Genomic DNA, 22,594 nt, shown 5'->3' with positions numbered 1-22,594 from the left:
GCTCACAAGAAGTTTTCCGCTGGGCTGACGGCCAAGACGGAGGCGTTGCTGGGCGAGAGAGCGGGACACTTGGAGTTGATTGGGAAGGGTAAGAAGGGCAAAGACAAAAAAGTTTCCATCAAGGGCGGGTCGAAGAAGTTTGGCTGAGGGGAAGATGGTTTTTTTTCTCCTTTCACAGTCACTTGCCATGGCCATGATTTCTACGCGGTATAGCTGGGCGTTGTGGGATGTTTCATTATAATTACGATCTACGGATGTTTGGCCTTTTTTTTTCTTTTTGTCAGTCTCCCTCTGCTGCGATTAGAGGGAGCTCTCGATGCTACATTCTCGCCCTTCAGCCACGGCATCCAATATCTGCGTCACAACTGCAAAGTCACGGTCTACATGCACCTTCCAATTCGACACGGCTATACGGACTGCGGTCTCGCCCTTCCACTTGGTCCCGGAGACGTACATTTCCCTAGTGCGGTTGATGCGGTCGACCAGCACGTCATTTACATGCTTGCTTTTAGCTCGGAAGAGCAGAATCATGAAAATGCCGTCCAGCGGCGCGCTCTCATCCGGCAGGAGTTCGTAATGCGGTGACTCGCGCAGATACGCGGCCAGCTTGCGGCACAAGGCAATCATGTTGGAGAGCAGCTTGGCAATGCCGGGACGACCCTCGCTGAGCAGCACGGCGTATGCTGGTAGCGCGCGGAAGCGGCGGGAGTTTTCGAGACCAATGTTCAGAGGCGATGGGATCGTGGCTGCTGCTGAGGAGGCGAGGTATGCGGCGTTGGGGTTCATAAAGACGGACGAAAGGGTTGACGCGGAGCGCGTGAAGAAAATGCCACAGTCGTAGGGCTTGTCCTGGTTAGTCTGTCGGTTTTTTTTGCTACGGATGGAGGAACGGGAAATAGACGACATACTACGTTGAGGAGCTTGTGGCCGTCGAGTGTGATGCTATCTGCCAGTTGGATGCCGTCAGTTCTTTGCTTGAGCAGTTGATGTTGCGGTTCGTCGCCGAGAGCCCTCGCAAATACACCCATGGCTAAAACAAGTCAATAATGGCATCTCGTGTGCACACACACACACGCACAAGCAACTTACCGCCGTCGACGTGAATCCAAGCACCATACGTATCTGCCAGCTCCCTCACCCTCTTCCACTCCTCAGGCCCTTGCAACGCGTACCCGCCGGTATTCACGTCTCCCGCGCTGATGGCGATGATACTCGCCGTGCCGCGCCTCCCCAACTCGCCCTCCAGAGCATCGATATCCAGCCTCCACGGCTGGTCGTCGCTCAGCGGCAGCTCCTTGACGCTCCGCCTCCCCAGGCCAACGACGCTCGCCGCCTTGGAAAGCGAGCTGTGCCCAGCGCTCGTGAGCACCTGTATCTCCTCAACGCCGGCGCTCGCACACGCGGCCAGCAAGCCCAGCTCGCCCACGGCGTGCCCGCCAAGCCTCGCGCTCACAACGACCTCCCGCCCGCAGGCGAGCCCGAGAAGGTTGCTGGCCGTCGCGCCCGTGGTAAAGGTCCTGCCGGCCCACGTCGCGCCGTCGGCGTCCAGCCTCAGCAGGCGCACTAGCATCTCCAGCGCGGCGTGTTCCACGGCCGTGGCAGCCGTCTGGGCCGGCAGGTGAACCTGCACGTTCTGGTCTGTCCGCGAGGCCACGTTGTCCGCCCACTCGGCGATGGGCAGCACGCCGCCCGTGACGAAGCCGTAGTACCGGCTGGAGCGGGCCTGGCCGGTGAGGCCGGGGACAATGTCGCTGATGATGTGGGATGCCGTGGACGAGGCTGGCTGGCCGCCGAGGTAGCTGGGCGACTGGGGGTCGGGAAGAGACGATTCGGCGGCTTGGACGGCCGCGGGCGGTGGGAGGGTTGGCCCGTATGAGGCGCCGGGGTCCTCGCGCTCCGCGAGGCGGGCCCGTATGGCGGCGAGGCTGAAAATGTCGCCCATGATGTGTCTGTCTGGTGGTTGGCAGGAGGAGGAGGAGGAGGAGCGAGCGTCAAGGCCTGGTGCGACTTGGATGCGAATGCCGTCGGGAGGGCGCGGCATGTTTGCGCCACGCCTGCGGCCCACTACCAGACTTTTACTTGGCGGGCGTGTCTGCAAGGCTCGATGTCGGCTTCTGATGTTTACACAGTCAAGAGCCAAGCAAGTGTCGATAATGCTGGGGCTGTCTGCGCAACCCGGGCCTCGGGACGGTCAGCTTGACGCTTGAGGCGGCGCCGTGCCGAGACGACACAACCCTCCATTGTGGAAGCAAAGTACAACAACACTCCGTGCATGAATTACAACTGGTCACACAGAGGGCGGTCAAGATGGAATGGGTTCCGGCAGCCGAATGGCGAATCAAACTCGTCAAAACAGGTCCGCAAAGGGAGCAAAATCTGTCCGGTGAGAATTTCATCATGAGTAGTACACATTCCTCGCTATCAGACATGCCGTCTATATATGTTTCCAAGTACCAAGCCCCCCGGCCCGTCTAGAACCCAAAAATCTACTCGGCCTCAAGGGAAAAAAAAAATTAAAAAATTGTACACGTCCATCCACGCTGCTGTGTCTAAACCGCCGAGAGTTCGAGCGGGCATCATGATCAGCCCAGTTGTATTCCTTGCTGTGGTTCCATGTCCATTTCGTCTCATTTAAATATGTGTTTTTTTAAATGTCACGCCGGTTGCCGCAAGCCCGTTTACAGCTTGGGCGCCTCGGCGACGGTGCCAATCTTGTACTTGTCGCCGTACTTCTTCAGCACGCTCTCGGAGTGGTACTTCCAGAAGGCCTTGGTGGCATTCTTGCCGGCGAATCGCTTGAGAATGCGGTCGCCGCCGGGGTGCTCGGGGAGGAACTCTGCAATGCGTCAGCCAGTTCGTTTCGTCGCCAAATGAATGCATCTCAATTGCCGAACCCCGTCGGACGCTCCATCACGTGAAAGGACGGCACTGGGGAGAATGGCAAGCCCAGCACAGCACAGCACAGCGGCGCGGTGGCCAGCTCACGCGCAGTCGGCCGTGTGGAAGGGTACCGTCGCGGCAGAGAAAAATACGGGTAGCATAATCCGGCCGGGGGCGGGAGCTGGAATTCACATACTCGTAATGTCATAGACGTTGTTCTCGACAATCAACCACATGCCATCGGCCTCTGTCTTGTGCTTCTGCACGTCGGCAATAGTGTAGGTCTCGGACATGGTGGATATGGCGTGGCGTGGCGTGGAAAAGGAGTTTGGTTGTGTTGTCAGGAATTGGAGAGACAAGGAGGTTTAAAGGACGGGAACCAGCGAGGTTAAAGACGAAGCTGAGTAGGATCACTTCATCATTTGGCATTTACCTCGGCTCAGCCTGGCCACGCGCCCGCTTGGGGTCGCCTCCGCCCACTCTCCCCCCAATCCGGGGTGCCGGGCGAACTGGTCCAGCCGACGTCGTGGGCCTATGAGCGATGCTGAATTGGTCAGACGGCGCTTGACGGCGTGCTAGTGATGGGAATTAACACAGGCACCGGGTCGGTGGCCCCACCATCACAAGCCGAAGTGTCTTCTGTATAATATGCCGGTATAGGTGAGCCGAGTAGTAGGGATCTATTTCGATTTACTGCGTCGTGTTTTCGCAAGACACTAAACGTGCTAAATATCCATCATGCCAGGACTCGTGTAATGAGAAAACTCCAATTGGCAGGCTCTGATGTTATGCACATGGCGAGTACAGCATTTGGCATTGCAGTGTTACGTCGGTGCTGCAAGTCTTGTGTTAATTTATGCATACACAAGTTAATGCATTTATAAGCCTATTAAACTAATCTATACGTCGGGGAGTTAAGTTAATGCATATGTTACACGGATTGGACACATGACCGGGCAAGAGCCCTAGGCGCCAGACGTTTCCTTCCATGTCCGGTATATGCAATAATTACTTGTCCCTCTCTTCCTCTTGGAAAACCAAGGACCTTTGACGCCCTTCAAGATGATCTCCGAATTCAAGCCTTTTGCTTCAAGCCTACTATTGTACCCTTATAACAGCATACGCGAGCATATCTATTGGTGGCATGAACAAGTATATTGATTCGCCGCAAAGACACGTATCGGGACTTTATACCCTCATCAGAGTCATCACTGTTTACCGGGTCTTGAGTCCACGCCATCACGCGCATGACTCACCAAGTACATCGATAGCAGGCACCGCCCACACCTTGGAATTGTTCTTTGCTCCATCCACGATCCATTATACTGGCCTTATCCATCGTCATTTCCTAGCTGCATCAATTTATACATTCGTCACCTGACGGATGAAGGATGAAAGACGAAAGAGCGATGAATGCGTCAGGCTTCTTAGTAATGCGACAGCATCCCCCTAGGGTTGCGGTACATGAAAAGGCTAACGGTTTGATTGCAAGCCGTATTGCTCTATTTGGATAAGCAGATCAAAGCCTTCTTTGCAATCGACCGTTCAAAGCGGTGGACCCGGCCCTGTGCGAGAAAATCAAATTCATCAGTCAGTCTGATGCCCTCCTTGAACTGTGTGTACATAGCCGCGGTCTAGCTTTTAGAATCAGCTTGAATCAATGGGTTTCACTAACCATCATCACATAGATCTTCACCTGTCTCCGGGTGACTTGTGAAAGCTAATGCAAAGCCATGACAAGTCTCACTCCAAGTCTACATCTAGTCTACACCTCATGAACCGGAATCCCCCTCCTCAGCGCAATCCTGAATCTATCCGCAAACGCCGACGTACCACTACAATCGCTCTCCTGCCTCTTCTCCATGGCAATTGGTAGCCATTCCTTGATCTTATTGATTCGGTTTTCGTTCTACACGCCGCTTGGTCAGCAAATGATCCCTTGCACTCCCTCCCAAAAAAAAGCAAGCAAGAAGGGGTACTCGTCTATCGTCACACCAACCGAAGGATGGGTACTCAGCATCTCGGGCACCTCCTGGCCTCCCGTCTTCTGAATCATCTCCATTCTCTGCCAGAACCCAACCGCCTGCCTGGGGTCGTAGCACGCCTCCGCCATCATCATCAGCCCAATGTAATCCGCCTCGCTCTCCTGCTTGCGCCCCATGGGAAGGTAGTACAGCAGATCCTGAAGGAAGAAGCCGCCCGCCAGCGTCCAGATTCCAAACAGCGCCAGGCCGGGGACCGCCCCGGCCAGGAAGAACAAGCTGCCCGCCGTGAGGTTTCCCACCCACGCGGCCGAGAGCCGCTCCGCCACGTGCGACGCGGTATTGTGCGCAATCTCGTGCCCGAGCACGGCCGCGAGCGCGTCCTCGTTTCGGCACACGTTGAGGATGCCGCTGTGCACAAAGACCTTGCCGCCGGGGAGGACGAATGCGTTTGCCGTTCCTGCACAGTTTCCATACACGCATGAGCCCATTGGTGGCTCGGTAGTGACTTTGGGGGGCTAGAATGCAATAATACGTACTGTTGTCTGCGATGACGCGAATCTCCCAATTCAGCTCGGGCAGGCCGCTCACGGGTATCAGCCTCTTCATGACCCTCTTGACCAGCATGCACCTCGGGTCCCAGTCGGACAGGAAATGGCCCCCCTGCTCCTCGACAGATAGTATGACGGCCTCGGCGGCTCGGGAATGCGCCTGCTCGACCAACTTGTCCGACAGGAAGTTGAACCGCCGCCTCCCCGTGACCGGCACCGTCTGGGAGTTGTAGAAGTAAAAGGCAATGGCGCCAATGACGGCAACCACCACCACCGCTTGGGAGTTGCGCGACCGCCCGGCCGAGGTGAGCCTGCGCGCGAGTATGTCGGGCACGAGCGGGCGGGCATTTCGGAGCCGTTGGTAGGGATCGCGGGACCTTTGGAGTCGGGATTGGGACAAGAGGCGAGGGCCGACGGCCGGGCGTGATGTGACCGAGATGGCTGTGGTTTCGGCGCTGCGTGCGATGCGCCGGCTGGGCCGGACGAGCCGCGACGGAAGCATTCTTCACCTGGACGGCTGGGGACCGCCGTGTCTATCGAGGGTGAAGATGGTTCGTCGTTTGTCGGGGGCACGAGTGAAGCTTATTTGAGGTGGGCGGGGCCGGGCAAAACGGGTGGCGGCGCACGCGACTGCGACAAGCCCTCTTCATCTTTTGCAATCTTCGTGACCGGCTTCGGGGTAGTTGCACAACCCGAGTTGTGTCTCTTGAATTTCCTACTCTGTACTATGCAATTGATCACTTTCCAGTGGAAAGCCGGCGCAGTCCCCCAATCCTGGAGACACCTATTTTCTAGCTGGGGCGACCTGGCGTCGAGAGTTGAACTTGCATGCTCACTTAGACAGTGGTTTCTTGTGTTTCGAGTACTGCCAGGTATCAATTGATCATAAACAACCAATGCTTCGCCGCTGGACGTCAAAGTCCATGCCCACAATGCCAACACTCTAGCCTGACGCCGTGCCCTATGCTTTTGTAATGACAAACAAATTTAGCGTCTCGGAATGCACTTATAACACCTCAGTCCCCCAGAAAGAAAGGACATCGCTTCTTTTCGAAGCGGTGATGCAACCGCTAGGACCAACAGTGTTCTTGTTCCCCTGCATATGGCAAGGGCTTGGACAAGTATTCCCGTTCCAATCAACATGATCCTCAAACCTTTTCCCCTGGATAAGGCTTTCTGCCCCATACAACATACACCGGCATCCAAGCATGCACCCCGGGGTCTGATATCTCTCGGCGTACGTCGACCAAGGAAACCTGTGACATTGTTAGTGCTTGCTGATTCGTCACTGCTCGCATAGCCAACCACAAGCCTCATACCTCGATTTCCTCTGGGCTCATATTAAACACTCTGTGAAATAAGCTCAGAGAGAACCCGCTCAGCCCAGATAGGAGATTCCTCTCCCACATCTTTCCAATTTCCCTCAAATGTGCATCTTTTGCCCAGCCGTTGGTGGGGACCTTAAATATCATCTCTTGAACGTCGACGAAACCGACTCTTTCGTAAGCCTCCTTCATTATTGCACCAGTAATCAACGAACGATGGCATTGATTGCTAGCTCTCGTGATGTCATCCAGCCATCGTGCCAACGCCCCGCCGGCATTTACGGTACCATCGTCACACCCCAGGGTACTGTCAACCTCCTGCGATTCAAAGTACCCCCCAGGTTCGAGAGCATCAAAGGCCTGCTGAACAATTTGCTTTTCGAATGATGCCCAACATCCACCGGTTACTCGGGTGTGAATGAAATCAAACTTGTGCGAGTAATCCCAGGGATCAGACCTAAAGAATTGGTGGGTTCAGAAAAAGGTTAGACTCGGCCGAGACACTGCAAGATTCAAGGAGCCAACGAAATGATAACTTACGAGTCTTCGACAAAGAAGTTGACATTGGGGGGGACTTCTTCAGGTTGAATGGGCGACAAATCAGTGGCAATAACCTCCGCTGTAGGGAACAAATCACCCATTTGAATAGCCCAATCGCCTAGCCCCGTGGCGATATCAAGGATATAACGCGGCGGGTTCGTTCTACTCAAAGGAGAGAAAAACAGTTTCCCATCAAAGAGCCTTGATAAAAGTTCGCTTTGTAGCACAAGTCGTTCGCGTTCTGATACGTCGTTCGGGAAAGCATATGCTGTTGGTAACTGTTAGCCTTGAATATCAAGTAGATGAACCCAACAGGGAAAACGATAGAACCAAGCACAGAGGAACAATTTCTATTCTTGTTTTTGGTACAAGGGGAATGTGACACTTACATCCTGCTCTATAAGCGTGATATGTGCGTCCAAATTCTTCAGGGTAGTTCTGCACACTTTCTGACAGAGACTCAGAGGTTTTCTAAATTGGGATAGTCGTTCAGTATGCTGACAAATGTTGCAACGTAGAATATGCATATGGGTAGATCCATTAATGTCTGACATACTTTTCCCATACACTTTGCCATCAAGGCAACGGATTTCAAATTAGCTGCTGTTGGCAGGTGTCTGGAAGTGAACATCAGGTTCAGGCCCATTTTGTACAACTTACATTGGACTCTGTGGAACTATTGCTCTCAGAAGGCATGTTGAATGTAAATTCAAAGTTTTGAAAGTTTGAATTCGACGATTCCTTTTCCCACATCCCATTCCTATTTTGGTTCAAGCTTGTGTCCACCATCATGTCAGTAGGATGATATTTGTTGGAGCAAGTCGAGTCCCTGAGGCGATGGCCGCTTTCAGGGTGATCGATGGGACGACCGAGGATGGGGTCATCTAACAACAGCAACAGGTTAGGTGCTGGAAAGTAGAGTGTGGTCAAAGCTGCGAGGACCTGTTAGAAAACGATCTAAAGGATAAGTGACGAATGGCAAGCAGGTGTCAAGAAGCTTGTAACGCAGATCTTGATCTTTTGGTGTGTGTAGTTAGAGCTTCTTGTTATGGGGAAGGGAGGCTTCCAAGAAAATTACAACCTGAGACGCGATGCCCCTTTTGACGGCAAGGCAACTGTGCTTTGATCAGTAGACCTGTGTCCATATGTACAGGGGTAATTCTGCGTCGTTGTGGTCCAGCTCGAATTGTACCCATCAATCAATGAATCGTCATGGATCGAAAAGGTGGCCGTCGATGAGCAAGAAGACTTCTCGAGGCGACGAACGTGATCCAAGCTTGCCAACCATGAAAACGTCGACACCCAAGTATGTAGAATCCACGAGTACTTGATAGGAATGGCAGCAGAATCAGCCGCCGGGGCACTTCGGTGGGTTTCGGCAAAATCTGCTCCAAGTTGCTTCGGACGGGGTTTGCATGAAGTTGCGTTGGCCCTTCCACCGTGAATATCGACAACAGGGCAAATGAAGGAGATGGAAGCTACAAAGCACACAGACATTTTCCCCGTGAATTTGGATAGGCCGGGTTTCTCATGATTGTCGCCATGTCGGTCAGCACCGTCTCCTGAAAACACTTGGGATAGGGTAAAGTTAGGGGCAAAGACGTAGGTTGCGGGCGTCCAAAAGCACGACCAGCAGACACAACATAATAACTCGCTCGGTACTACTTTGCTTTTTCTTTCTTCAGTAAAAAGCCCATGCTCCGTTTTCATGCATGCCTGAACGCCCGGCTAGCTCCGCTTCTGTCTTGGAGATTCTGGAGCCTTTTGGACCCGATACGTTGGTTCAGCTAATCTCTCGCATGGGGGTTGACAGCGGGGTGAGTGAACGGGGATACTGGACAAGGAGCCAGGGTTCAAGAAGGACTGACCCTTGCAGTTGGCACTGCGGCAAGTGTACAACATAACTAGTACACTACTGGGATTGTTGAACGAATAATACGGAGTACCCGTCAATGACCTCTCTAGAATTCAAGTCGCAAGGAGAGACAAAACGGCCTGAAGCAGGCGTGGCGTCCGCCGATTTCCCCGACTACATACTCCGTAGAAGCAGGTGATATTCCCGACTCTCTGGGTCGGGTGTCCCTGGGCTACGCACACCCGCTTTGAAGGGCCGTGCTGTTGGGAGCTGCCTACGACGCCATCAATGTCTCACGGGCTTGACCCAGCTGGTCACTTCCTAATCGTTCTAACAAGGTTGCGTGTCCGCTTGTTCCTGCCTTGGTGGAGTGCAGCGCGGAATTGCTCAACTGATTGTTTTTTGCTATTTCGTTTTCCCCGCCTGGCGCCTGTTAATATGGCCAGATATCCAGGGCTATTGGATGCAGGGGCGGCGGCTGTCCTGAGTGCTGGGCTCTGCTGCCAGAAGCAACGGCACAGGAGCGTACGAGCCTATGTCGTACAGCATTGAGCTTCGGTCGTCATACTGCGCAACAACATCCACATACGGGACGGGGAAATTTGGAGGCGAGGGTCTATGCTGTGCCACCAACCAAGATTTGAGGAATGCCTCCTCTATGAAAGTTAGATGTCTGTCACCTCAAGCCAGAGAAGGGGGTGGATTTCGTACCAAGCGAGCGATATTCACCCACTGGCCCATCTGCCATTGGCGGAAGATACGAGCAAACCGGCCATCATTAAAAGCCCGATCATATAGACGACATCAATAAGAAACCATCCGAACCTTTGCTCCCACCTCCCACCTAGTGTCAAAGCAAAAGGGCAATACGAAAAGACTGGTTGGCTGACTCTGTAGGCACTTGCTGTTTCCGAGTTCCAGGGAAGGCTTCCAAGAGGGGATTGAGGGAGGGAGGGTGAACTGATGGGCCAAGCGGATGGATGATGCATCTAACGGGTACTTGGTAGTCGTTCGTTTAGCTTGCATTTTGTCTGCATCTGCAAACCAGAGAACAGGGAGACACCCTGGCCAAGGTCGCACTTTCCCACCTCGGCCAAATCACTCACTCGCAAAGGCCAAGACGATGAATCGGCTGCAAGAGCATGGAACCTTGGGATTGAAGGCAACAGCGATGGAACAGGGAAAGTCGGCTGTGACCGACTGTGACCGACTGACACCTCGGATGCAAGCATTTAAAGACCACGGGTGTAACGGGCCTGGCTTGACTCAGCCAATCCCCCGGGTTTTCATCTTTCTACACTTGCCGGTTCATGCACTCGCGGAGATGATTGCCTAACGACGACTCGCCACAAGCATGTGAGTGCGGTCTCGAGGCATATCATCAGTCTCCAGTGCTACTCGACCACATGTTGTCCGACCTGTCACTTTGGATGTTTGACGCAAGCTGGTCAACAATGTGGACGAATGGCCCGTGGCGTTTTGCCGCCCGCAGCCACGTCTATGCCAACTTGACGCCAGGTCTTGACGCTGTTGGTCCCTCACAGGACTCCGTATGTGCGCTTGGTCTCAGCCATGCTAGCTCGAGTATTAACCCAGTAGGTACGGAGTAGCCAACGACCGGAGGAGGCGTTCATCTGGGCCCGAAATCATCCACGACCATCTCACCACGGGACATGGGTGCACCCCGGCTTTTCAGGTAAACCGCTTTTACCATGGACTGACCCGGCAATTTGGTTCTGGCTCACACCAAGTGGCACGGCCAGAATAGCGCCTACTCAAGCCTTTGGCCCTTGCTAGCCGAGCGAGCTTGTGCTTCCTGTGCGCCATGTGCCTTGTGTCCCGTCGTCAGCCATTGAACACGGCGGATAATGCTTTTGCAGGGAAGGTCCTGGTATGGCGGGACCTCAATGAGGTCTCTACTGCAGCAATCGCTGCCGATTACCATCATCGCCCATACCATGGTCTTGGGCCTTTGTTGACGATGGTCCCGTTTGGCGGTACGGTATATGTAACACGTCACTTCTTTTGGGCCAGCTAATGCGTGACAATTTCACTCACTTCATTCTCCCTGACTGAACACCCTGGAAGTGGTCCATGAGCATGCCCCATTTGGTTCTTGTTTTGACGATAGTGGCACCGTCATTCTGACCACGATGCTGAAGAGGGAGGGTCCATTCGCTTCGGCGAATAGGCCCCGGCTACCAAACGCATTGTCTTGTTTGACGTGATTGCTGAAGCCACCTGTCGAAAGTGACATGAATCTTGTGGGTAGAGTAGAATGGGGAGTGGAATTCTGTTCAGACTTGCATCTCCCATCGAATTCCACATTCCGGCATACTAGTATTTGCAACGAGGACTGAACTCGGGCATTTGCACTCCACGATGCTTTGCCCCTCGTCTCCCAAGCTCGTTCGATGTCCATCTCTCTTCAGCTATGCGACGGAGGCTCCAATCACACAAATGCACGCTTAGGGGGCTCGCGCTTCCTTTCTTGTAAGTTATTGCATACCATGCATATAAGAACGGAGTAGGTGTACAAAGGCAGCGGCGTCTCCGTTGTTCGACCCGTTATTCTTCCACACCTCCTTGGACTTCTGGGGTGTTCGGCCCCAAGATGCGTTGTTTGCCAAGGATGTGCGGACCTTCTTGCCGCCGTCGGGACTGGGGACCAGATACCAGGATATGCCAGCCCGACAATCTGGAGAGGGTCAACAGCCATGGTTTCAGTTGCAGGACAGTGACAATGAGGATTGATGATTGGGACAAGTCATTGGCAATTTGCAACGCTGGCCCGGGAGGCAGCAAACGAATTGCAGAAGCAGATAACATGACCATTTTAAAAAGATGACCGCCTCAGCGGGCACCAGAGGCAATTTGAGCAACTCGCTGCCCGACACGGCAAACATTTCATCAGCTCATCACAGTTCAATTATCCTACAGACATTGTAGTAAACCCCAAATATCCATCTCTATTCTTCGTCCTTTCATCCTTCGAATTAGAGATATCCAAAGTCCATAGAGTATCCATCTGTGGCTCTTTACATCTCCTTTTCTTCATTAAAAAATGACTTTACATGATCTTTTGCTCCCATTCTTTCTCTGCTCCAATTCAACGGGGTATAATCTAAGTTGGTCATCTAAGCCGCCTGCATTGAGTTGCGTATGCACCGAAAAAAAAGATAATTAGAAACAGATGAAATAGCTTATAGACAAAGAGAAAAAAGATTGAACACCCTTTTGCTCCCATAATATTAGGAGGGAAAGGAGCTGTCAACACCGTCAAGTGCAAACTAGACTAGTATTCACTCCCCTGGTATGGGCTCATGATGCCGCTGTTGGTGGCACTCTCGGAATTAGACAAGTATGTTTGATCGATGCGGAAGATCCAGTCCATTTTCTCGCGTTCGCTACGTGCAGCAAATAGCCACGTGTTGTCTGTGCCGTAGATGGCAAAGACAGCCGCTTGCATGCGTTCGCTGAGGCGTTGCAATCCCTGCCCACTGCTGCCAGAGGAACCGCCGCCAGCGCCGGTCCATATGGTAGAAATCACACGCCCGGAAGCTGTGCGGCGGTGACCAGGTGTAAAGTCAGGGCCAGAATTGCTCTGCGGCGCGTCGTAGTCGTCCGGTCCGTGCAAGAGCCCGAGGACACCGGGTTGGCTGTCGACACGGGAATTGCGTAGGCTCACGAGGGCGATTTCGTCACCGTCAGAGGCGGAGTGAATATGGAGGTACGGGCGGCGAAGTTCGACAAAACGCTTGACCCAACGGGTGGAATCGTTGTTGGGGACCAGTAAATAGCCGCCCTTCAAGACTTTGGGATTCTTGGGGACGCGGATGATGGTTGTGATGAGGCTCGGTGGCAGGGAGGACCCGGGGCTGATGCCGTTTGCGGGAGGGCTGGTGTTTGCCGGGCTGAGGATGCTGGACAAGGGGTCAGGATATTTGGTCCAGAGTTTTAATGACTTCTCCAGGAGGTCGGTTTGGTGGTCATTGAACTCTGGTTCGACGGGTTTTTGTTCTTCTTGAGAACCCGCGGGTTCTTGAGGTTCTAATTTGATTGTCTCCTCGTCCTGGCCCTCATTATCAGAGTCTTCAAAGATGGAGGGTGCTTGGGACGTGTCGGGAGTGTCATTTAATAGGTCATCGTCGTCGTCTAGCACAATTGTCTTAACCTCGGGGAGCGGTTCAGGCTTCGGTTCTTGTTCCGCTACCGGAGCGGTGGTAATGTCCACGCCGAGCCTTTGAAGAGTCGTTTGTACTGCGCCAATCTCGGCTACGCGTCTTCTCTTCTTGCGCGCCATAATAAAGTCGCTCACAAGAGAGACACCACGAGGAGCCCAGCTCGTCAGGTTTTCCTCCCCCTTGACGTAATCGTGTTGACTATTCATGCGCCACAGATCACCGACTCTCTTGATTGGCGCGGGCCGCATTGTGAGAGTAAAAATCCCGGTCGATGAGCGGACAAATCTCACGTTTTGCCAGAGCGAAGAGAACATGGATGTCTGGCGTACAAATGTTCTTGACAAGATTTGCACGCATACCTTTTGGATAAACTTCATTGGCTCCGCCAATTTCTCCGAGCTGATCTCCCAATGTATCGTCATCTGCACGCGGTACTTATCCGCCGTGACCCTGTCTAACAGGAGAGAGTTATGTAAACTTGAGTCCCACTGAGCGTACATGGTTATGCTTCGTGTACCGTTGGGGTTCTCGCGGAAAATTGGGTTGGAAGCAAGCTTTAAAGAGACGTCGGGTTCACTGGCGCCCATATCCGGGGTCTTACCAGCCGAATCAACAAGTCGGATTTTGCCAACACGCACAGCGGTAACATCGCCCCAAGGCAAAGCATCCCCCGAACTATGAGAGATGTTTATTCCGATTCGGCGTTGCAAACCTTGATGCAGTTGAAATGTGCCCGTGTCCAATTCACTCGTTTGGCTGACTTCGACCGGTTGGTATTCGCCATTCTCGTTCAACTCCATGATCTGAACGCGAGAAAGGAGGTCATGTTTTTCTTGGGTGAAGAATTGTGATTCGTTGATGCGTGTCCCCTTTGAATTGTCACGCAGAGGGCCAGCGTCTCGGATGTCGTCCCAGCTAAGGAGCTTATCCAAGTGCATTGCAGAGACTTTGGCGAAGATTGCAGCCCGTAATGTGACGTCCTGAGGTGCAAATACTGAGACGCTCATGTTGTGAACACTTTCAAACCTAATCGGCCCTTCGTCAAAATCGCTAATCATTTGGGTTGTGGTGACGCCGTCCTCTTCCGATACGCCAGGGATGAAGAGCTGCGCATGGACTTCGGTTCCTTCTCGCTCGGCAAATCCAAGCAACTGGTGCATGACAACATTAAACTTCAACGTGTTTGTCGGCGCTCGGGCATGAGATGGCTCCAAGGACAATTTGACGATGCCGACAGCATGAGATGTGTAAGGTGATAGGACATCGAGGGAGAAGTCCTGGACCCTGCTCTCAAAGACAGCCCGCAAGGGAACGTCTACTTCTCCCACCAGGGTATATGATGGCATGCAAGTTTCCACAAACGGGTTGTCGAGACTCAAGTGCTGTGCGTAATCTGGTTGGTCGAGGTATTGGTGCATCTGTCTCATCTGTCGAACCCGATCGTGCAGCTTTTCCAAACTCCAGAGATGGACAACACTGTGCTTGTAGTCGATGACACGAATGCCAATACAAGGCTTCTGGGCCTCCTCCAGCGCCGCATCTTCACCCTCGCCAGTCAGCCCGTTGAGGACCATGTCGTAAGATGAGCAGAGTGCATGTCCTATGTCGACAACAGTAAATTGGAACACAACACTCTCGTCAAGCTCATTGCTCATAATTTGAGCCTCCTTCAACACTGCAGCATTCTGTAGCACAGCTTCAGCCATCTTGACAAAGTGACGGCCACGCCAGACTTTGATGACCTTTTTTGCTTGCTCAATCTCTTCGCCGGAAAGTTTTGGATTCGCCTTGGGCCGCTTGAAGGGGTCCATCTTGTCAATCTTCTCCTCGTACTGTTTCTTTTGTAGGATGAGTTGTTTCTGCATATCTTCCTTCAGCTCTAGAAGAGCGACCTCCATCTTGGCTTTCTCCTTTCTAATCTCTTCAACCTCGACGTTGGCAGCTTCTGCGCTCTTGAGCTTTTCTTGGAACTCCTCTTTTTGTCTCTCCAATTGGTTTTGCATTTCCTCTCGAGCTTCCTTCAAACGATCATCCTGTTCTCCCTGCTTTGGTGTTGATGGCATTGTCAATATTGTATCAAGCGAGAAGTTGTCGATGGTTCCGGTGGACATGTATTTTTCGCGCATCTGGTAAGAAGTGACGGACTCGGAGTCCTCGCCGTCTTCTCGACCGTTGACACGCTCGGCGCGGGCCCTCTGTACTTCCTCAAACAATGCGTTAAGCTCCTCATCCGTGAGACTGGCAAAATTCTGGTCGGTGCCAAGGATAGCACCAGCTGCCTCTCGTCGAGCCATAGACCAGTCCGAGTCCCTGCCACTTCGCAAAAAAGGAGCCGGCGATCCTGGCCGAGAGTCAACAATGTCCGAAACCTTACTCATTGACCTCTCATGACCCGGCCGAGGAGAAGGCGTGCGATCCAAGGCTTGCAACTGACTAGCCGTGATCGACTGCCGTAGCAGGCTTTGCCCAACTTCTGCCCTTTCGGCTCTCGCCTCCATGGGGTGATTGAATCGGAAGATGTGGAAGTCGCCTAAAATGACCCGATAACCAGAGTGAAGCTGCTTAGGCTCCGTTATCCGCTTACCATTGACCATGACTGATGCCCCTTCTGAAGGAACTACAGTAACGGTCCCATCAGCATTATTTTCGAATTTGCAGTGATCGTGGAGGATTCTCGTTCCGTTTAGTCGAATGTTGGCCTGATGATCAGCGTTTGTGTCGACATTGCCAACAGTCGTGGTTCCAGGCTTGAGATTGTAAACAAGACATTCGGCAAGGAGAGGGTCGTCTGACAAGTTGACCAGATGTGGCATCTTCTTCGGTGTATGCAACCCGATAAAGCCCTTCTCAATGCTGATACCAAGCTCTTCCAAGGCAGCCTCTCTTTCCTTGTGAATTTCTTCCGTCTTCTGGAGCTTCTGCTCCCATGTCTGATTCAAATCGGAGAGAAGTTTCTCGCTCTGGCTGAGCTGTTCAGCAATCTCTGCCTTGGATACTTTCTTGACAATACCCTCGGAAGTGGTGATGGACACCATCTGCTGCTCCAAAGGTGTGCCTTCTGCATAAACTGGTTCTCCCGGAAGTGCTGCTTGACCTGACCCAGCCACGCTGCCGCCAAGCTTGCTTCTCAGCAACGCCAATTCTTCCTTCAATTCTCGGATCATACGGGCATTGGCATCTTCATTGACAACGGCGTGGTTCTTGATTCTCTTGGCTGAGTCGGCATATCGCAAAGTGCTGAGGGTTTCGTCGTAATTGATGTCGGCAGGACTGATGGCTGCTATCATTGCCGTCATGCTGTTTCCGCCCAAAGAATCCTTCAGCAGCCATGTTAAAACACTGTCTCGGTAAGGAACTTGAGTTGCGCCTTTCTTCTTCTTTCCTGTCGACAAATCTGCCAGCGCCGCAATGACCCGACCAAGTGTTGATAGTGACCGGTTGATTTCGGCGCCTTCTTTCAATCGAGCACCGGTAGCGCCTGTAGAGGTTGCACGTTCAGAGCCTGCCAAATCAACCAGGCTAATCTTGGCGACCTTTTCCATTTCCATCTTTGTTTCTGCATCATACTTTTTTTGGGTGAGCATTAAGGTGAAGACTGCATGACTTCGACTAGATGTTTCGTTCATGTTTGTAGCAGCAACGGTTCTGGCCTTGTTTCCCTCGTCCATCAGATTCTCGATTTCTTGAAAGCTCCCGACGACGAGTTTTGCCAGATCCTCTACGTATGGACCTGTCGATGGATGCTCTCGGACTTTCAGGTTGCCTTTTGTTGCCGGATTAAGCAGATCGCGTACGCGCTCGTTATAGATTTCGAGGTAGGAGACTTCGACCGTACATTTAGTCGCCTTGTCTTCTTGAATGGTGTCTATTCGGTTAAACATTTCTTGGCAAATAGTGGGAATGATGCCGACTTCCTTGCCGTAGCCCATCATGGAGTAGGATTTCCCTGAACCGGTTTGACCGTAGGCAAAGATACAATTGTTGTAGCCTTGGAAAGCATTGTCGAGAAGCGGAGCTCCAAGGTCATCAAAGAGGTTCGACTGGCCGGCATAATTCGAGTCCTCCTTGTTGAAAGACCAATATGATCGATCGAAGGCAAAAGTCTTGGCCCCGGTATCCTTTGCGCCCTTGCCGCCATGTCCATCTGGGGTGGCAAGGACGGTCTGGTTCTGCTTCATTTCGACGATGCATTTTGAACCTCGGTCGATTTCTAGGGGCGAGTAAGTACCTCATGCAATGGCCAGGCAGCCTTCTGTCCGAAAGACAGCGGGGAAAGCACGCAAGAAGTTTGCGCTGAGTCTACTTACCTCTGCCGTTGAACGGACGCACTCTCACCACCACCTTGATATTTCCACCGCCTGCAGGCGCCATGGCTGCTAATTTGCCTGCGGGGACCTGAGCTGGTCCCCTAAAGACTGAAGGTTTCTGCTGCACAGAATGCGCCCAGCTGGTTTGCTTCACGAGGTACGGATTAGGGGGCCTTGTCCGGAAGCCACGCCAACCGAGTAGAAGATGTACATATGCGATCTCGAAAGCTGAATCGCCGTCAAAGACTGGGGTGCATGCTATTTGTCATGCGCTGAGTAACGAGCCTGCGGGTGGCTGCAGAACTGCCGCAGGTTTGGGGAGTTTGCGAAGCTGGCACACAGTCAGGGGACGGAATGACGACACAACAGGACGGACGGCCGTCTCGAGCACGAGAGGTCGTGGCTTGTGATAACACGTCCGGGCCTTGGCCGTGGTGCTGCGGGCTGTCGCGGGTATTTGCGGCGACTCGTATGTCGTACAGAAGAATCGTAACGTCGTCAAGGTTCGCCGGAAAAAAATAGGTCGTGGTTGTGGGACGGCGATGTTTCCGGACTGTTGCCAAAAAGTGAGACGCGGTCCAGTCGCTCGGTCGCGCTCAGAGTTGAGCTGTCATTGATGAGTGCCATTGACAGGCTGACAGGCGGGAAGGTTCACGTGCATCCGCCGTTGCAGCTTCGGAAGGCAGGTACAGGGGCTCCTGCGCCTGCCCAAGCCGCATCAGTTGGCGCCCGCGTCCAGGTACATGGACATCCTCGGTACCTCACAAATGGCTCCCATTTACGTACTACTAAAAACGGCCGGTGCCCATTAGTATTAGAATGGCCACACGACAATGGGCCGTCGACGTCTTAAGTTTACACTATTTTTTTTTTTTTTTTTTTGGGTTCCACCCACTTTGAAACCGTGGGCATCCCAAGTCATGTCTCGTGTCACTCGAGCGCCGCGGAGCCGAGTATTGACTTTTTCAAAATCAAACCATGAAAACTATCAACATATAATCACTCTCGACGAACACGCACATGTCTCGCCAACCGCAATGCCCAAGCACTTGTCTTGAATCGATGTTGGAACTGTGAGCTTAGGCATTAAGCTCGATGATTATATCCGCAGCCGACACGGCGCGTTATCATCTGAACCTCACCGGCCCGGCCCACCGCGGCTGTTTAAAAAATAAAAACAAAAAAGTAAACAAAACCAAACAAAACCAAACATCAATGTCACAAGGCCAACTATAAAAAGCCAGCCCCAATCTCTCTCTCATACTGCTGAATATCCAACGGCCCCGTTGACCAGACCATCAAAGCCTGCACATGTGCACCTACGCTCCGCGTGGTTTCGGCATCACCCGCTGGGCCATCAATCACATAGCCTATGATGTTGAGCCATTCTCCCGCCCGCGCCAGGCCGGGCTGAAGGGTTTCTAGCACCAGCTCAATATTGACGGATACCAAAACGTTGGTGTCTTTGGGATACACGTGGCCGAGCGTCAGACATGCCGTCCCGGTATTGTATGCCGTGACACTGAACAATTCCAACCATCAGCCATGTATCTGCTTTGGGTCGAGGGTTTGTCTGAGGGGGTCTCACCATCCGAGGAACCTGACCTTTTCGCCGATCCTTTGGTCAGGCAGAGATGATAGCAAGCATAGCTTAGACGCGCCAGGCCCACGAGACATGTTGCTGTGCTTGGCAACTGCGAGCCTTCATGCCGGCGCAACTACCATGGCCATCACTGCAGCATTCCCCGGTCCTGTACCAGAATACTGACTGGTCTCTGATGCTGCACGAGCGTGAATGCATTTGAACGAGGATAAACTGGGAAACGGGAAGTGGGTCAAAATCAACCCCTCAAACTCCCAAGCTTCTCCCCACCACATGTACATATGTACATACAGATGACCATGTCGGAGCTTGCCTCAACTCTGCGCATACATCCCCAATTCCAGCAAAGATGTCGGCCGAGTCGCCCCCAAAATACGTCTACAAAATCGTCCCAAATTCCCCTCCCGAGCCTATTCCCCAGGAATTCCCCCTCTCTGACCTCGACAAGCAAGACGGCTTCATCCACCTGAGCACCGGCCAACAGGTACGGCACACCACCCAAAACCCGACTCAAGTTTGCTCTTCCTTACAACTTCCAGATCCCCCTTACTTGCGACAGATTTTTCTCGGCCACGTCTGCCCTGTGGGTACTCAAGTTCCAGCTAGACCAATTTGCAAACCCCATCAAGTGGGAGGGCGGTTTCCCCCATCTATACGGCAATTTCGGCGGGAAGGATGTCCTAGCCGTGCAAAAGTTTGAAAGGGATGAGGGGAAGACGTGGACTGAGATTATGAGCGCTTCCCCTTGGCTTGAGTAGAAAAATTGAGAATTGGAGCTTCTACGCCCCTCCCCCTTTTGATTCTATTTCCATTTTGCGCATTAATGCTTTTCTTCTTCCGTCCCTTTTTTTTTAAAAAAAATATCTAACTGTGAATGCCCAAATCCTTCTCGACCATTCCCCTACAGATTGGGTGATAAAAGTCCTTATTCTTCTCAAACGTCTCCAGAGCTAATTTGCGGTCCACCTTGTTCAGGCCGCGGAACAGAGGGCGGACAAACTTCATGCGGCCTACTGAGCCCAGCAGCTCAGCGACGCCATACACGCATGTAGGGTCGTTGGCGTCCAGGGCGACGCGGTAGTACGAGGACTTGAGCTCGACGTTCTTGGAGGAGATGAAGTCGTATATCTTTCCGAGAAGCTGGGCACGCTCAACAGAGAGGGGACCAGATTCTTGAAGCTTGTCGAGGAAGACGATTTTTTGGTTGGCCGTGAAGGATGAGACGTCCTCTGGTTTGGGTTCGAATGACTGGCGTCTGTTAGCATGCGTCCAATTTCGAGTCATGTGCGATTGAAGAGTTGAACGCACAGCATCCTTCCACTTGGTGGCCAGCTCATAGCAAGCAGTCACCATGGTCAGGTCAAAGTCTGGCTTAGGAGGCAGACCGGGGGTGTAGAAGCGACCGTCCCAGTCGATGGTGGCAATCTTCTGCTTGATAGCCTCGTCGCCTAGATGGTTGAAAAAGTCCACAAATGTGTCCCGGAACTCGAAAGAGTCGAGGGACTTGCCGGACCACTTGGCAAAGTAGTGAGGGATGAATTTGTCAAAGGCTTCACGGCCGACGAGTCGGTCGAGATAGTACAGGAAGTGGAAGCCCTTTTCATAAGCGATGGTGCTGTAGACGTCCTCGGGGTCGACATTCTTGTGGCTGATGATGAGCTTGGTGTACTCGTGGTCTTTGCCGAAGAGCTCGACCGCGTCCTCTGCCGAGGGTTAGTCTTTTCACTCTCTGCCGATACGGGGAAGCCCTGATAGGATACGCACCAAGAGCCTTCCAGCCAATGATTGAAGAAAAGTCAAATTCGGCTTCGCCGTGGATGGCTGACTGGATTCTGCGCTCGAGGTAGACGGTCCATCCTTCGTTAAGCCAGCTGTATGACGTTGACGGTTAGCACAAAGCCGTCAGTGCCAGACTCAGTGTCGCGAGGCGAGGCGAGGCGAGGCAAGGCGACTTACAAGTGCTCCCAGCTTGCGTTGGAAACCAGGTTTCCGCTCCAGCTGTGGCTCAGCTCGTGGGCAATGACATCCACATTCTGACGGTCACCACTGATGATGGTAGGGGTAGCAAACGTGTAAATGGGGTTCTCCATGCCTGGCAGTTTTGTCAGCAACGGCAATTCCGCTACCAAGTGTATGGCTGGGCGAGACGAGACTCACCTCCGTAGGGAAAGCTGGGAGGCAGAACAAGAACATTGTACTCTCCCCACTTGTAAGGAAAGACGAGCCTTTCAGCAACCTCCATAAACTTGTCCATGTCCCGCTCCAGCTCCCACCTGCACTCATCCAACTCGTTGGGTCCTGTAACAACCACGCTTCTCGAGCCAATCTTGGCGGATACAATATCACCAGAGGCAACGGCGAACAAGTACGACGGGATGGGAACCTTTTGCTCAAACTCATACGTCTTCTCGGTGCCCACGGCCGGGGTGTGGTCTCCAACAGGAACACCACTCGCCACGACGGGCAATGAAGAAGTGAGCCTGAAAGTAAAGGTGGACTTGACGTCCGGAGTGTCCTGGCAAGGGAAGATGGACCGGGCATTGATGGCCTGGCATTGCGAGAACATGTAAGGGTGCTTCTTGTTGGACGTCTGAGCAGGGGTGAGCCATTGCAAAGCGGTGCATTTTGCCGTCGTCTCCAGATCTATCGCAACATTGATGACGTCTCCCTTGGCAGCGCCGCCGGGGACAGAAACGTGAAGAGGAGCGCCAAACGGGTCGCTGTGAGGTTTCAGCTCCCACTTGGTCTCGGCCGAGTTGACATTGACGCCCTGGACGTTGATGAATCTGGTGTCGAGAATGACCTCGTTGCTCCCCTTGTCGGTCTGGCTTTCGAGCTGCAGCGTGGCGGCGCCCTTGAGGAGCTTGCGGTCAAAGTCCAGCTTGAAGTCGACAGTGGTGTGCTTGGTGCGCCAAGCCGAGTAGTTGGACAGAGTGGTGGGATCGCGGTTGGCCATGGTGGTGACTGTTGCGAGTCCGCGACGGAAGAGACTAGATGAAGCTGGTAGTGACGACTTGGATAGTGGTACAAGACGAGGTCTTTTGAAGAGGGAAAGCCACGACATGTGTCCTACGGAAAAAGCTCCTCTTGGATTTCTCATACGGTGCAGCGGCCGGCACGTTTTGCCAAAGAGCTGTTGCTGTTACCTCATATTCTTGCTTTAGGCCGTCACGTGTGGGTCACCAATAGTTGCCCCGCGAGTAGTTGGTGACGTGCATCCATCGATTGATAATTGGCCTGGACATGGGATTGTGTAGCTATAGACGCAGCATTCGCATGTCCGTTGATGAACAAAGGTTCCTGCAAAATCCCCATTGAACAGCGGCATTGGTCAATTTAATCCAGATATGATTTTTTTCTTCTTCTG

The 22,594-nt window shown here is 52.9% G+C and overlaps 7 protein-coding genes across 7 annotated transcripts; 1 reads left to right on the top strand and 6 right to left on the bottom strand.

Moving 5' to 3' along the window:
* Positions 1-300: 300 nt before the first annotated feature.
* On the bottom strand, positions 301-2,041 carry MAA_02896 (glutamate decarboxylase; the record flags this gene model as incomplete). The annotated part of the gene is made up of 3 exons (XM_007820894.1): positions 301-858; positions 909-1,030; positions 1,090-2,041. 3 exons carry the CDS (start codon positions 2,039-2,041, stop codon positions 301-303), a joined length of 1,632 nt encoding a protein of 543 aa, XP_007819085.1.
* Positions 2,042-2,678: 637 nt separating this feature from the next.
* On the bottom strand, positions 2,679-3,173 carry MAA_02895 (Cytochrome b5; the record flags this gene model as incomplete). Its single annotated transcript, XM_007820893.1, has 2 exons — positions 2,679-2,836; positions 3,077-3,173. 2 exons carry the CDS (start codon positions 3,171-3,173, stop codon positions 2,679-2,681), a joined length of 255 nt encoding a protein of 84 aa, XP_007819084.1.
* Positions 3,174-4,645: 1,472 nt separating this feature from the next.
* MAA_02894 (mitochondrial metalloendopeptidase OMA1) lies at positions 4,646-5,915 on the bottom strand (the record flags this gene model as incomplete). Its single annotated transcript, XM_007820892.2, has 3 exons — positions 4,646-4,789; positions 4,880-5,322; positions 5,402-5,915. The coding sequence occupies 3 exons, from the start codon at positions 5,913-5,915 to the stop codon at positions 4,646-4,648; spliced, it is 1,101 nt and encodes a 366-aa protein (XP_007819083.2).
* A 646-nt stretch (positions 5,916-6,561) lies between these two features.
* Positions 6,562-7,974, bottom strand: MAA_11109 (uncharacterized protein; the record flags this gene model as incomplete). The annotated part of the gene is made up of 5 exons (XM_011413075.1): positions 6,562-6,669; positions 6,733-7,195; positions 7,279-7,546; positions 7,668-7,749; positions 7,939-7,974. 5 exons carry the CDS (start codon positions 7,972-7,974, stop codon positions 6,562-6,564), a joined length of 957 nt encoding a protein of 318 aa, XP_011411377.1.
* A 4,454-nt stretch (positions 7,975-12,428) lies between these two features.
* MAA_02893 (kinesin family protein) lies at positions 12,429-17,688 on the bottom strand (the record flags this gene model as incomplete). Its single annotated transcript, XM_007820891.2, has 2 exons — positions 12,429-17,527; positions 17,625-17,688. 2 exons carry the CDS (start codon positions 17,686-17,688, stop codon positions 12,429-12,431), a joined length of 5,163 nt encoding a protein of 1,720 aa, XP_007819082.2.
* A 1,888-nt stretch (positions 17,689-19,576) lies between these two features.
* On the top strand, positions 19,577-19,985 carry MAA_02892 (uncharacterized protein; the record flags this gene model as incomplete). The annotated part of the gene is made up of 2 exons (XM_007820890.1): positions 19,577-19,711; positions 19,767-19,985. The coding sequence occupies 2 exons, from the start codon at positions 19,577-19,579 to the stop codon at positions 19,983-19,985; spliced, it is 354 nt and encodes a 117-aa protein (XP_007819081.1).
* Positions 19,986-20,091: 106 nt separating this feature from the next.
* On the bottom strand, positions 20,092-22,183 carry MAA_02891 (leukotriene A-4 hydrolase; the record flags this gene model as incomplete). The annotated part of the gene is made up of 4 exons (XM_007820889.1): positions 20,092-20,930; positions 20,992-21,098; positions 21,184-21,319; positions 21,385-22,183. The coding sequence occupies 4 exons, from the start codon at positions 22,181-22,183 to the stop codon at positions 20,092-20,094; spliced, it is 1,881 nt and encodes a 626-aa protein (XP_007819080.1).
* Positions 22,184-22,594: the final 411 nt, after the last annotated feature.

Source organism: Metarhizium robertsii (assembly GCF_000187425.2).
Source record: "Metarhizium robertsii ARSEF 23 chromosome Unknown MAA_Scf_4, whole genome shotgun sequence".
Taxonomy (NCBI): domain Eukaryota; kingdom Fungi; phylum Ascomycota; class Sordariomycetes; order Hypocreales; family Clavicipitaceae; genus Metarhizium; species Metarhizium robertsii.
Note: the sequence above shows the minus strand (reverse complement) of the source record. Positions and strands in the feature narration are given on the sequence as shown.